The sequence below is a fragment of the Liolophura sinensis genome, chromosome 9, assembly GCF_032854445.1.
Source record: "Liolophura sinensis isolate JHLJ2023 chromosome 9, CUHK_Ljap_v2, whole genome shotgun sequence".
Taxonomy (NCBI): Eukaryota; Metazoa; Mollusca; class Polyplacophora; order Chitonida; family Chitonidae; genus Liolophura; species Liolophura sinensis.
In genome coordinates, this window is record NC_088303.1 from 2,005,178 (window position 1) to 2,019,031 (window position 13,854).

Consider the following 13,854-nt stretch of genomic DNA (forward strand, 5'->3'; position numbering starts at 1 on the left):
TGTCTTGTTACGCCTGGCCACTAGGGCCCATGTAACTCACCAACAGGAACTCACTAACAGGAACCACAGGCCTGTGTAAATCAGGTGTGTGTTGAGGGTTTGTCTTGTTACACCTGGCCACTAGGGCCCATGTAACTCACCAACAGGGAACCACAGGCCTGTGTCCCTCAGGTGTGTGTTGAGGGTTTGTCTTGTTAACCTGGCAACTAGGGCCCAATTAACTCACCAGCAGGGAACCACAGGCCTTTGTCTCTCATGTGTGTGTTGAGCATTTGTCTTGTTACACCTGGCCACTAGGGCCCATGTAACTCACCAACAGGGAACCACAGGCCTGTGTCCCTCAGGTGTGTGTTGAGGGTTTGTCTTGTTGCACCTGGCCACCAGGGCACATGTAACTCACCAACAGGAACCAGAGGCCTGTGTCCCTCAGGTGTGTGTTGAGGGTTTGTCTTGTTACACCTGGCCACTAGGGCTCATGTAACTCACCAACAGGGAACCACAGGCCTGTGTCCCTCAGGTGTGTGTTGAGCATTTGTCTTGTTACACCTGGCCACTAGGGCTCATGTAACTCACCAACAGGAACTCACTAACAGGAACCACAGGCCTGTGTCCCTCAGGTGTGTGTTGAGGGTTTGTCTTGTTACACCTCGCCACTAGGGCCCATGTAACTCACCAACAGGGAACCACATGCCTATGTCCCTCATGTGTGTTGAGGGTTTGTCTTGTTAACCTGGCCACTAAGGCCCAAGTAACTCACCAACAGGGAACCACAGGCCTGTGTCCCTCAGGTGTGTGTTGAGGGTTTGTCTTGTTAACCTGGCAACTAGGGCCCAATTAACTCACCAGCAGGGAACCACAGGCCTTTGTCTCTCATGTGTGTGTTGAGCATTTGTCTTGTTACACCTGGCCACTAGGGCCCATGTAACTCACCAACAGGGAACCACAGGCCTGTGTCCCTCAGGTGTGTGTTGAGGGTTTGTCTTGTTGCACCTGGCCACCAGGGCACATGTAACTCACCAACAGGAACCAGAGGCCTGTGTCCCTCAGGTGTGTGTTGAGGGTTTGTCTTGTTACACCTGGCCACTAGGGCTCATGTAACTCACCAACAGGGAACCACAGGCCTGTGTCCCTCAGGTGTGTGTTGAGCATTTGTCTTGTTACACCTGGCCACTAGGGCTCATGTAACTCACCAACAGGAACTCACTAACAGGAACCACAGGCCTGTGTCCCTCAGGTGTGTGTTGAGGGTTTGTCTTGTTACACCTCGCCACTAGGGCCCATGTGTAACTCACCAACAGGGAACCACATGCCTATGTCCCTCATGTGTGTGTTGAGGGTTTGTCTTGTTAACCTGGCCACTAGGGCCCAAGTAACTCACTAACAGGGAACCACAGGCCTGTGTCCCTCAGGTGTGTGTTGAGCGTTTGTCTTGTTACACCTGGCCACAAGGGCCCATGTAACTCACCAACAGGGAACCACAGGCCTGTGTCCCTCAGGTGTGTGTTGAGGGTTTGTCTTGTTGCACCTGGCCACCAGGGCACATGTAACTCACCAACAGGAACCAGAGGCCTGTGTCCCTCAGGTGTGTGTTGAGGGTTTGTCTTGTTACACCTGGCCACTAGGGCTCATGTAACTCACCAACAGGGAACCACAGGCCTGTGTCCCTCAGGTGTGTGTTGAGCATTTGTCTTGTTACACCTGGCCACTAGGGCTCATGTAACTCACCAACAGGAACTCACTAACAGGAACCACATGCCTATGTCCCTCATGTGTGTGTTGAGGGTTTGTCTTGTTAACCTGGCCACTAGGGCCCAAGTAACTCACTAACAGGGAACCACAGGCCTGTGTCCCTCAGGTGTGTGTTGAGCGTTTGTCTTGTTACACCTGGCCACAAGGGCCCATGTAACTCACCAACAGGGAACCACAGGCCTGTCTCCCTCAGGTGTGTGTTGAGGGTTTGTCTTGTTACACCTCGCCACTAGGGCCCATGTAACTCACCAACCGACAACCACAGGCCTGTGTCCCTCAGGTGTGTGTTGAGGGTTTGTCTTGTTACACCTGGCTACTAGGGCCCAAGTAACTCACCAACAGGGAACCACAGGCCTGTGTCCCTCAGGTGTGTGTTGAGGGTTTGTCTTGTTACATCTTGCCACTAGGGCCTATGTAACTCACCAACAGGAACCACAGGCCTTTGTCCCTTAGGTGTGTGTTGAGCGTTTGTCTTGTTACGCCTCGCCACTAGGGCCCATGTAACTCACCAACAGGAACTCACTAACAGGAACCACAGGCCTGTGTACCTCAGGTGTGTGTTGAGGGTTTGTCTTGTTACACCTGGCCACTAGGGCTCATGTAACTCACCAACAGGGAACCACAGGCCTGTGTCCCTCAGGTGTGTGTTGAGGGTTTGTCTTGTTAACCTGGCAACTAGGGCCCAATTAACTCACCAGCAGGGAACCACAGGCCTTTGTCTCTCATGTGTGTGTTGAGCATTTGTCTTGTTACACCTGGCCACTAGGGCCCATGTAACTCACCAACAGGGAACCACAGGCCTGTGTCCCTCAGGTGTGTGTTGAGGGTTTGTCTTGTTGCACCTGGCCACCAGGGCACATGTAACTCACCAACAGGAACCAGAGGCCTGTGTCCCTCAGGTGTGTGTTGAGGGTTTGTCTTGTTACACCTGGCCACTAGGGCCCATGTAACTCACCAACAGGGAACCACAGGCCTGTGTCCCTCAGGTGTGTGTTGAGGGTTTGTCTTGTTACACCTGGCCACTAGGGCTCATGTAACTCACCAACAGGAACTCACTAACAGGAACCACAGGCCTGTGTCCCTCAGGTGTGTGTTGAGGGTTTGTCTTGTTACACCTCGCCACTAGGGCCCATGTAACTCACCAACAGGGAACCACATGCCTATGTCCCTCATGTGTGTGTTGAGGGTTTGTCTTGTTAACCTGGCCACTAGGGCCCAAGTAACTCACTAACAGGGAACCACAGGCCTGTGTCCCTCAGGTGTGTGTTGAGCGTTTGTCTTGTTACACCTGGCCACAAGGGCCCATGTAACTCACCAACAGGGAACCACAGGCCTGTCTCCCTCAGGTGTGTGTTGAGGGTTTGTCTTGTTACACCTCGCCACTAGGGCCCATGTAACTCACCAACCGACAACCACAGGCCTGTGTCCCTCAGGTGTGTGTTGAGGGTTTGTCTTGTTACACCTGGCTACTAGGGCCCAAGTAACTCACCAACAGGGAACCACAGGCCTGTGTCCCTCAGGTGTGTGTTGAGGGTTTGTCTTGTTACATCTTGCCACTAGGGCCTATGTAACTCACCAACAGGGAACCACAGGCCTGCGTTCATCAGGTGTGTGTTGAGGGTTTCTCATGTTACACCTGGCAACTAGGGCCCAAGTAACTCACCAACAGGGAACCACAGGCCTGTGTCCCTCAGGTGTGTGTTGAGGGTTTGTCTTGTTACACCTCGCCACTAGGGCCCATGTAACTCACCAACAGGGAACCACAGGCCTGTGTCCCTCATGTGTGTGCTGAGGGTTTGTCTTGTTACATCTGGCCACTAGGGCCCATGTAACTCACCAACAGGGAACCAGAGGCCTGTGTCCCTCATGTGTGTGTTGAGGGTTTGTCTTGTTACACCTGGCCACTAGGGCCTATGTAACTCACCAACAGGGAACCAGAGGCCTGTGTCCCTTAGTTGTGTGTTGAGGGTTTGTCTTGTTAACCTGGCCACAAGGGCCCAAGTAACTCATCAACAGGGAGCCACAGGCCTGTGTCCCTCAGGTGTGTGTTGAGCGTTTGTCTTGTTACACCTCGCCACTAGGGCCCATGTAACTCACCAACAGGGAGCCACAGGCCTGTGTCCCTCAGGTGTGTGTTGAGCATTTGTCTTGTTACACCTGGCCACTAGGGCTCATGTAACTCACCAACAGGGAACCACAGGCCTGTGTCCCTCAGGTGTGTGTTGAGCATTTGTCTTGTTACACCTCGCCACTAGGGCCCAAGTAACTCACCAACAGGGAACCACAGGCCTGTGTCCCTCAGGTGTGTGTTGAGGGTTTGTCTTGTTACATCTGGCCACTAGGGCCCATGTAACTCACCAACAGGGAACCACAGGCCTGTGTCCCTCATGTGTGTGTTGAGGGTTTGTCTTGTTAACCTGGCCACAAGGGTCCAAGTAACTCACCAACAGGGAACCACAGGCCTATGTCCCTTAGGTGTGTGTTGAGCGTTTGTCTTGTTACACTTCGCCACCAGGGCCCATGTAACTCACCAACAGGGAACCAGAGGCCTGTGTCCCTCAGGTGTGTGTTGAGCGTTTGTCTTGTTACACCTGGTTCCACACAACAATCAAAATCTTCACTGTGCACAGACAGAATCTGATTCATACAGCTCAGATCTAGACAAAGACCTCCCTGTAAGTAGAAACAAAAATCAGAATTATACTTGTACTTCACCCAGAATACATGTTTATGTGTTTCAACAGCAACCAGTATTCACCACCTTGCAAACTGTACTTCAGAAAAAAAACATCAACAAGTTAACTATTACATTTACTTTTTGAACATTTTTTCTTTTTTTGTTCTTGAACCCCACAATACCAAGCAGTATTTGTTTCGAACCAATGAAAATGGATTGGTGAACAGGCGCATTGCCTATATGAACACCTCCTGTTCATATATCACATATATTGACATCAGACATGGTGTAATAGATGTAATAAGCTGTTTAGTCTTGTAGTCGTAATACTTGATATTCAAGCATATGAAGACAAATATATATTTATTTTACTTATTTAATTGGTGTTTTTCGCTGTGCTCAAGAATAATTTGCTTATATGATGGCGACCACCATTATGGTGGGAGGAAGACAGGCAGAGCCCGGAGGAGACCCACAACCATCCATAGGTTGGCAGAAGACCTTCCCATGTATGGCTGGAGTGGAAGCCAACATGGGCTGGACTTGAAAATAAATATATACATCTGTGTGGCAGTGTAAAGTTAAACCAGCTCATGCTGCAATGCCTTTCTACATAAGTTGGTTAAGTCGGGCTGATGTTATTTGGAGACAGAACCAAAATCGTTCAACAACATGACAGACACCAAAATGAATACTTGTATTGTGTCACATGACTTTATCCTAGTTGTTACCAACTAGTTGTGTAACTAAGTGTATACACATACATTAGCAAATACAGGTACATGTACATACACATGCACTGGCAAATACAGGTACATGTACATATACATGCACTAGCAAATACAGGTGTATATACATGCACTAGCAAATACAGGTATATATACATGCACTAGCAAATACAGGTGTATATACATGCACTAGCAAATACAGGTGTATATACATGCACTAGCAAATACAGGTATATATACATGCACTAGCAAATACAGGTACATGTACATATACATGCACTAGCAAATACAGGTACATGTACATATACATGCACTAGCCAATACAGGTGTATATACATGCACTAGCAAATACAGGTATATATACATGCACTAGCAAATACAGGTGTATATACATGCACTAGCAAATACAGGTGTATATACATGCACTAGCAAATACAGGTATATATACATGCACTAGCAAATACAGGTACATGTACATATACATGCACTAGCAAATACAGGTACATGTACATATACATGCACTAGCCAATACAGGTGTATATACATGCACTAGCAAATACAGGTATATATACATGCACTAGCAAATACAGGTGTATATACATGTACTAGCAAATACAGGTGTATATACATGCACTAACAAATACAGGTACATGTACATATACATGCACTAGCAAATACAGGTGTATATACATGCACTAGCAAATACAGGTGTATATGCATGCACTGGCAAATACAGGTATATGTACATATACATGCACTAGCAAATACAGGTATATATACATGCACTAGCAAATACAGGTGTATATACATGCACTAGCAAATACAGGTGTATATACATGCACTAGCAAATACAGGTGTATATACATGCACTAGCAAATACAGGTGTATATACATGCACTAGCAAATACAGGTGTATATACATGCACTAGCAAATACAGGTGTATATACATATACTTGCAAATACAGGTGTATATACATGTACTAGCAAATACAGGTGTATATACATGCACTAGCAAATACAGGTATATATACATGCACTAGCAAATACAGGTGTATATACATGCACTAGCAAATACAGGTGTATATAGATGCACTAGCAAATACAGTTATATATACATGCACTAGCAAATACAGGTATATATACATGCACTAGCAAATACAGGTATATATACATGCACTAGCAAATACAGGTATATATACATGCACTACCAAATACAGGTATATATACATGCACTAGCAAATACAGGTCTATACACATACACTAGCAAATACAGGTACATGTACATATACATGCACTAGCAAATACAGGTGTATATACATGCACTAGCAAATACAGGTGTATATACATGTACTAGCAAATACAGGTGTATATACATGCACTAGCAAATACAGGTATATATACATGCACTAGCAAATATGGGTAAATATACATGTACTAGCAAATACAGGTGTATATACATGCCCTAGCAAATACAGGTGTATACACACGCACTAGCAAATACAGGTATATATACATGCACTAGCAAATACAGGTGTATACACACGCACTAGCAAATACAGGTATATATACATGCACTAGCAAATACAGGTATATATACATGCACTAGCAAATACAGTTATATATACATGCACTAGCAAATACAGGTCTATACACATACACTAGCAAATACAGGTACATGTACATATACATGCACTAGCAAATACAGGTATATATACATGCACTAGCAAATACAGGTGTATATACATGTACTAGCAAATACAGGTGTATATACATGCACTAGCAAATACAGGTATATATACATGCACTAGCAAATATGGGTAAATATACATGTACTAGCAAATACAGGTGTATATACATGCACTAGCAAATACAGGTGTATACACACGCACTAGCAAATACAGGTGTATATACATACACTAGCAAATACAAGTATACATACATGCACTAGCAAATACAGGTAAATATATATGCACTAGTAAATACAGGTATATATACATGCACTAGCAAATACAGGTATATATACATGTACTAGCAAATACAGGTATATATACATGCACTAGCAAATACAGGTATATATACATGCACTAGCAAATACAGGCATATATATATGCACTAGCAAATACAGGTATATATACATGCACTACCAAATACAGGTATATATACATGCACTAACAAATACAGGTATATATACATGCACTAACAAATACAGGTATATATACATGCACTAACAAACACAGGTATATATACATGTACCAGCAACTAGTAGCAGTAGTACTACCCAGAAATTACAAAGTATTGCATACAAAGGAGCCTCCTGGACATCTAATGCATTCCACATGCCAGTTACAGATGGCAAAGAAGAGTGCACGGTGTTAAGCCATAATCACTCATGCCACCAGAACATGCCACCCGAAAAAAATAACACATCAGAAAGTTCGCTTATTATGTCTTAATATTTAGAAGATCTAGACATCTTGGGTTAGAAGAGAACATTGGGCCCGCGCACCTGTACAGGTATGACTCCTCCCTCTAGGCCAGTCCCCATCCCATATGGCACAACAGGTAGTTTCTCCACATAACACAGTCTCATCACCTCGCACACCTGAGCCCTATCCCCTGGGTACACAACCACATCAGGTAACTTACCCCTGAAAGAAGACACGAATTATAACATAGGTGTGTAGCTCTTACCATGCTAGTCCGGCCAGCAAACTATATAACCTTGCTTTGGCATGAATCTATGTATTCCACTTACTAGGTAAAAAATTAGCTTCCATGTTATATATGATAAGTTACAAAATACTTAAAGGGATACAGAGTCAATGCTGATTCGCTGACATGGGAGATAGGGTTTCCTGGGTTAAATCCTGCAGCAATAGTCATGCTTGAATAAAAGTACAATACCTAAAAATCAGCTTACGTAAGGCATAGCCTAGACTTGCCTGTCTATCACACCAACCAATCAAAATCGATTCTGTATCCGTTTAACGTGGAAGTGTAGTAGCTAACCAAACCTATCTTACTGACATGTAAACAGACCTGTAAGCTACAATATACATGAAGGTGAAAGTAGAAATGTGGTTACTGATGAAATCCTTCATTTTTGAGAGGATGCGATAATAAGCTACTGTCGCACAAGAAAATGAAAGTGAAAGTAGAAGAGTAGATACTGATGAAATCCTTCATCTGTGCTGTGCTGCTCTCTGACAGCCTGAGTGACTGATACATTTTCCTTCCCCAGCAGATCTCTCAGTGTCCTCACTGTCTGTTCACTGAGACATCTCACAGACTGTGGCTTGTTCTGAAATGTGAACATGCAACACAAATTAATCTTCAACAAACAGTGATTTACAAATTTAGCAGACTGATGTTTCATCTGCAGGTTACTTATCTATGTGAATAATTGACCGCTGACTTCAGAATATTTTGCTTACACGAGCCACACCATTCATTGCCATAGATGGAGGAAAAAATAGTAGCACGTAGTAGTTGCCTTTAACAAGTAGCTGACCAACTTTCCTATTCATTCTGGACATATTTTATGCCCAAAGCCAGCTCATTGTGTATGTAGATAAAACAAAAGGATTTAAAAAAAAGGAAAAGTAGTGAATTATTTTCCTAATGAAAAGCTATTTATGTCTAGAGTGTTCTCACTGAACTCTGTGGTGACCAACAACATGGAACTAGATGCACCAGTGCCCACTGGCAATAAATCCTCATGATCTTGTCATACAGCTGGCTCTTCACCAGCTTTGTGCGAACCTGGTTTTACTGGAGACAAAACCAGTGACCCATGCATACGTGTCAACTGTTTTGTTTTTGACGCAAGTCTCAGGTTTTTTATTTTAAATCATAATCTCACAGTCAATGTATTAAATCGTTTTTTTTTTTTGGAAATAATAAATGTGTCATAATATATGATTTTTTAATCTCGCAAAATGAAAAAATGATGCTGTGTATACTTGCCAGCAAAAGCTTTCAAAGGCCAGTTAAAAAAACCATTCCCTTCCCTGCCTTCCTCCAACCACACACACACCCAACCCCCCCTCCCACACCACGAATTTGCCCTGGGCCCTGTTATTATTATTTTTTCTCACTTCTTTGGGCCTGTCTGGGTTGATAAGTCTGTCTATGGCTGCTGTCATCCACATGCTCACATCCAGCTCTCTTTGCCTAGCATTCTGGCAGTTTTAGCTCATCAAATTTAAATGGCACTTGTCAAAGAATGCTTCTCTATGCTTATTCAGCCTTCTTTACCTATAAACCTCACTAGATTATTTGAATGTAATGTAGAATGAAATGCCAATGAAATCAATAAATACTCATCACATGATACTTACACATGTCTGTAGACTAGCAATTGCCCGCCAGTGATACTTCAATATTTTTAGCATTGCTGTTCATCAAATCTGAAATCATTCAATTCAATCTACAATTGAGTAAAAAAACTTGTTAATACTGCTCAATTTAGAACCATTGATTTGTACCACTTTGCCATAATGCCTTGTTACGGCACAAAGGAACATAGCCATGATGCTGGAACGTCAAAATGACCATCGAGATCCACAGAAATGTGTTTGATGAAACCATGGAGGTCAAAAAAGATCTCCATCTACACTCCAGGATATGAAACAGCCAGGACATCCTGGACTGGTAGGCCTACATGCATATATTCTGCCCTGGATGATTGATAATTAAAACAGCTGGGAAGAAAGTTTTGTCTGCATATACACAGTAAACCGCAGCATGGAAGTACAAATGCAAGTATTAATTTATACCTCCACGAGAGCAACTAGGCCCACTGAACAGAGTGACATTGCATGCAACTACACGTACACTTAGGTCTAGGGTTACTTAAAATGTTTTGTAAATGCTGGTATTGTCACTCGATCGTATGTTTCGTTTTACACACATTCTGTCTAAACCAACACACACAGACCCTACTCCTGTCGAATTGCAATGAGCAATTCGTGCTGAAGACAAAATGAACTTTAACTGTTTCCAAAGTTCTCCTTCTGTCAGGCTGAGCGAGTGAACTTCTGCCTACTTCAAGATTAGGGGGAGACAACTCATGCTCTGGGGCGGATCATGGGGGACAACGTTGACGATGGCTTTTGAGTACATGTCAATTCTTCAGAATGTTTTGTGTGTTCTCTATAGGCTTGTTTAGTAGTGCGGCGGTTTAACAAACAGTTTATCAGCAAAGTTAGTCGATCAGTTTTTCATGTAAAATATCCTTTTACACAGCTAATTTCTATTTTCTTGAGAAAACAATGTGTTTTTAACAAACATTTTTCTATTATTCTAATTATTTTTTCACTGTGGTAGAAATAATTTCCTCTGTGCTGAAAATACTTTCAACGCAGTTAAAATACTGCAATGGAAATGTTTTCGTATGAAAAATAATTTGTTTATGTCAAATAAAATGCCCTATATAGATTTCAACAGTGTGAAGAAAAAAAACTGACAGATTAACTTTGCTAATAAATTAAATTTTTTATAAGCCCAAGTACTAACAAGTAGCCATGTAGGCCCTATGTAGAAAACATGTAAAAAGAAATTCAAAACAAATTATACGGCAGTAATACATCACTGTAAACACTGTGTCAGCTTAACCTTCTGGGCTCCAATTACCTCAAAATCATAGAAAATATACTGGTAATTGAATAAGTTTGAAAACTACTTTAAACGACATTGTAACACTAGAAATTTCTTTTTAAAAATCCAACCTGTTCTGATTTAATTCACATACTCATCATCAGTAAAACAACGCAAACAATGTACCTGGTAATAGCCCTGCTGGTATATATATTTATTTATTTATTTGAATGGTGTTTTACAAGACACTCAAGAATATTTCACTTTAAATACGCTGGCAGCCAGCATTATGGTGGGAGGAAACTGGACAGAGCCCGGGGGAAACCCACGACCACTCACAGGTTGTTGGCAGACCTTCCCACGTACGGCCAGAGAGGAAGTCAGTGTAAACCCCCAGGTCAGATCTGCCCAAATCTCCAGGCCAGATCAGCTCTGGGTGTTCACCAGTAAGCTAGTCACATCAGTAACCAAGCCTTATGCTTGTGGGGGAGTGCCCATGGCCTGAGAAGGGGTGGGAGGTCACATGACATCCACACCCCAGCCTTGCCATGCGGCCCTTTGTTTTAGCCCCATTCCCTCCAAGACAGCCGAGCAGTCAAGACGTGTTTTGCCAAGATCACAGCCAGTCTTCATTCATACATTTCACCCAGGTAAGAATTTAACCCTTGTGGTCTCAGAACACTTCCATAAATTGATATATGTAATTGTTGTCACATATGCAATTATCTGACTGTGCCATATAGGATATATTATGCTCATCTTTTTGAGTAAGTTAGGTTATTACTTTGGGTAGTCATTCACAAGTTAGTGTGATCTCTGCAAAGAGATACACACATTCTAAAAGGATTGGCTGAATAGATTTCAGGAATTTACACTAAGAAACAGGTGGGATAACTGCTTCTCCCATCAACCTGTTTACAGTGAAAATATTTGGTTAGCTGTGTTAGTTTGGGATAAACCTCCACATTGGAACTATTAACCCACTTAAGTTTACTAGTTTTTAAAAGTGACCACTGTTTACTTAAATTAATCTGGAATTTAAGGATTATAATTATCAACTACCAGCTTTTGCCTAAACTTAACTTGATCTCCAAACTTCCAGAACAGATAGTTCCTTTCACACTGGTTAACACATGGTCAAGCTTAATTCCTTTGTTTGAGCTGACCATGCCAGCCTCCAGTAGCTACAGACATGTGTATTACCCCAGTGTATGTAAGCAAGGTGGCAGCACATCTGGAAGGGATTAATTTCTCCTTGCCATCTATTGCCCCTGATGACCCCTGCTGGTTAATCTCATCCCATCAGCCCAGCCTTTATCAAGTGGCTAAACAAGATGGCTGCACCAGCAGTACACAGGCCAAATGAAAACTCAGTACAACAGCAACAACTTGTAACTGTTCTGAGTTTTTGTATTTAGTTATGCTTGTGATTGTCCTAACACAACACAATCCTCAGAAATTACGCATCACTGCAGATGCATATATACTGGAATTTATCATGCTTTTGGACTTTGACATTTTGAGTCCAGTGTACATGTTCTCTATGGCCAGTCAGTAAGCATTTGTTATTATTGTTGATAGATACATATATATATATAGATATAAACTTTGTGTATACAGTTAATATGCATATAGGCTATCGCATGGTAGTATTGTATTTAGTTTATAGATATTATCAAAATACCCTGCGTGACCCGTATCATTGTTCCTCATGCGGTAACCCTTCTGGGTTGTACAATATGTATACAGCCCCTAGCATAAAAATGTACCACTCCGATTATTATTGTATACAGTAGTCTACACTATTGATTTGTAACCTGTATGTTAAATGATCAAAAGAGTAACTTACGAATGTTATGTTTTGGTTGGAGGTGAAGGTCAGCTGGCATAGACCAGTATGTCTTGTTATATATGAGATATGACCTGGCATCATAAAATGCATTTGTACCCATCATATGGATACACTGAGTCATCTAAATTTCTAATGCGAGCCTGGCCCCTTATAAGCCTGGCAACGTACTCGACATTATGTTTAGATGCCTCTCTTAAACAGGATACCGGTAACCCTGTAACCCTTGGCCTCTCTAGTATTGACTATATTGCAATCATTGTTAGCATGATGTCACTTGGTTTCTAGATGCCATGCTTAAACGTTACATGCATTATGGTCTGTCAGGCTGACCTCTCAACTTCAACCTACCTTGACCTACATGTATGTGTACAGGTCGCTGTGTATACATGTGGACACACATGTAACATGTCTATTATATAATTGGGTTAATAATCATGTCCAACACCTTAACTTGTTTAACTTACCTGTTATGATCATATGGCACTCCTATTAAGTCTTTGAAAGCCAAGTTCTAAATTATTTACTCATTAATAATTGAAAGCTCTAGTAGCTCGCCCATTCCCTCCAAGACAGCCGAGCAGTCAAGACGTGTTTTGCCAAGATCACAGCCAGTCTTCATTCATACATTTCACCCAGGTGCTGTACCGTCTTGACTGCCAGACGTTACCCTCCAGGCTGCTTTCCCTTGTGAGTCCCTCAGCGGGAACACTATCCAAACTCAGAAGGAAGGAAGGAAGGGAAAGGAACATATTTACAGATACCGGTACCCCTACTTTTATACTGATTACCTCTGTCTTAAATAATAAATTCTCAGGCTGTGGCACTTGTGAAAACCCACCAGAGCATTTGCGTTCTTTGTCCAGCATATATTTAACACTTGTTCCCCCAAACGCCAGTCACGTGTCCACCCGACAACGTAAGATAGTCTCGCAGGTGATTCAACCGCAGACAAACAGGTCTTACATCAGCATGAGCTGGACTTGAACTGACAGCGACCGCATTGGTGAGAGGCTCCTGGGTCATTACGCTGGGCTAGCGCACTAACCAATTGAGCCACGGAGGCCCCCTGCTGGTATATATGTTTATACAAAAGCACATTCAATTTAATAACCTTATGGTTTAATGTAATTTGCAGAAGGCATACAGGTGTTCAGAATTTCTGCAGAAGAAACAAATATTTATTTCGTGAATTAGAAGTGAAGTACACACAATGTATACACATCGTCCTTTTTTATAAGTTGTGAGCCTC

At 42.8% G+C, this 13,854-nt stretch overlaps 1 protein-coding gene across 6 annotated transcripts in view; it reads right to left on the reverse strand.

Annotated features, from left to right (window-relative positions):
- LOC135474877 (probable D-lactate dehydrogenase, mitochondrial) overlaps window positions 1-13,526 on the reverse strand; it is a 40,044-nt gene extending 26,518 nt beyond the window's left edge. For 3 of the 6 annotated variants that reach the window (XM_064754528.1, XM_064754529.1, XM_064754524.1), the window contains exons 1-5: window positions 10,095-10,209; window positions 9,496-9,564; window positions 8,326-8,456; window positions 7,662-7,803; window positions 4,281-4,422 (exon numbers count right to left, since the gene is read on the reverse strand). In XM_064754528.1, the coding sequence (XP_064610598.1) occupies window positions 4,281-4,422; window positions 7,662-7,803; window positions 8,326-8,456; window positions 9,496-9,549 (469 nt within the window). In that variant the 5' untranslated portion in view covers window positions 9,550-9,564; window positions 10,095-10,209. Of the gene's footprint in view, window positions 1-4,280; window positions 4,423-7,661; window positions 7,804-8,325; window positions 8,457-9,495; window positions 9,565-10,067; window positions 10,210-12,602; window positions 12,862-13,443 lie in introns of those variants that run through there. The other 3 variants (XM_064754525.1, XM_064754526.1, XM_064754527.1) reach the window with 3 other exon arrangements.
- Between the last annotated feature and the right edge of the window lie 328 nt (window positions 13,527-13,854).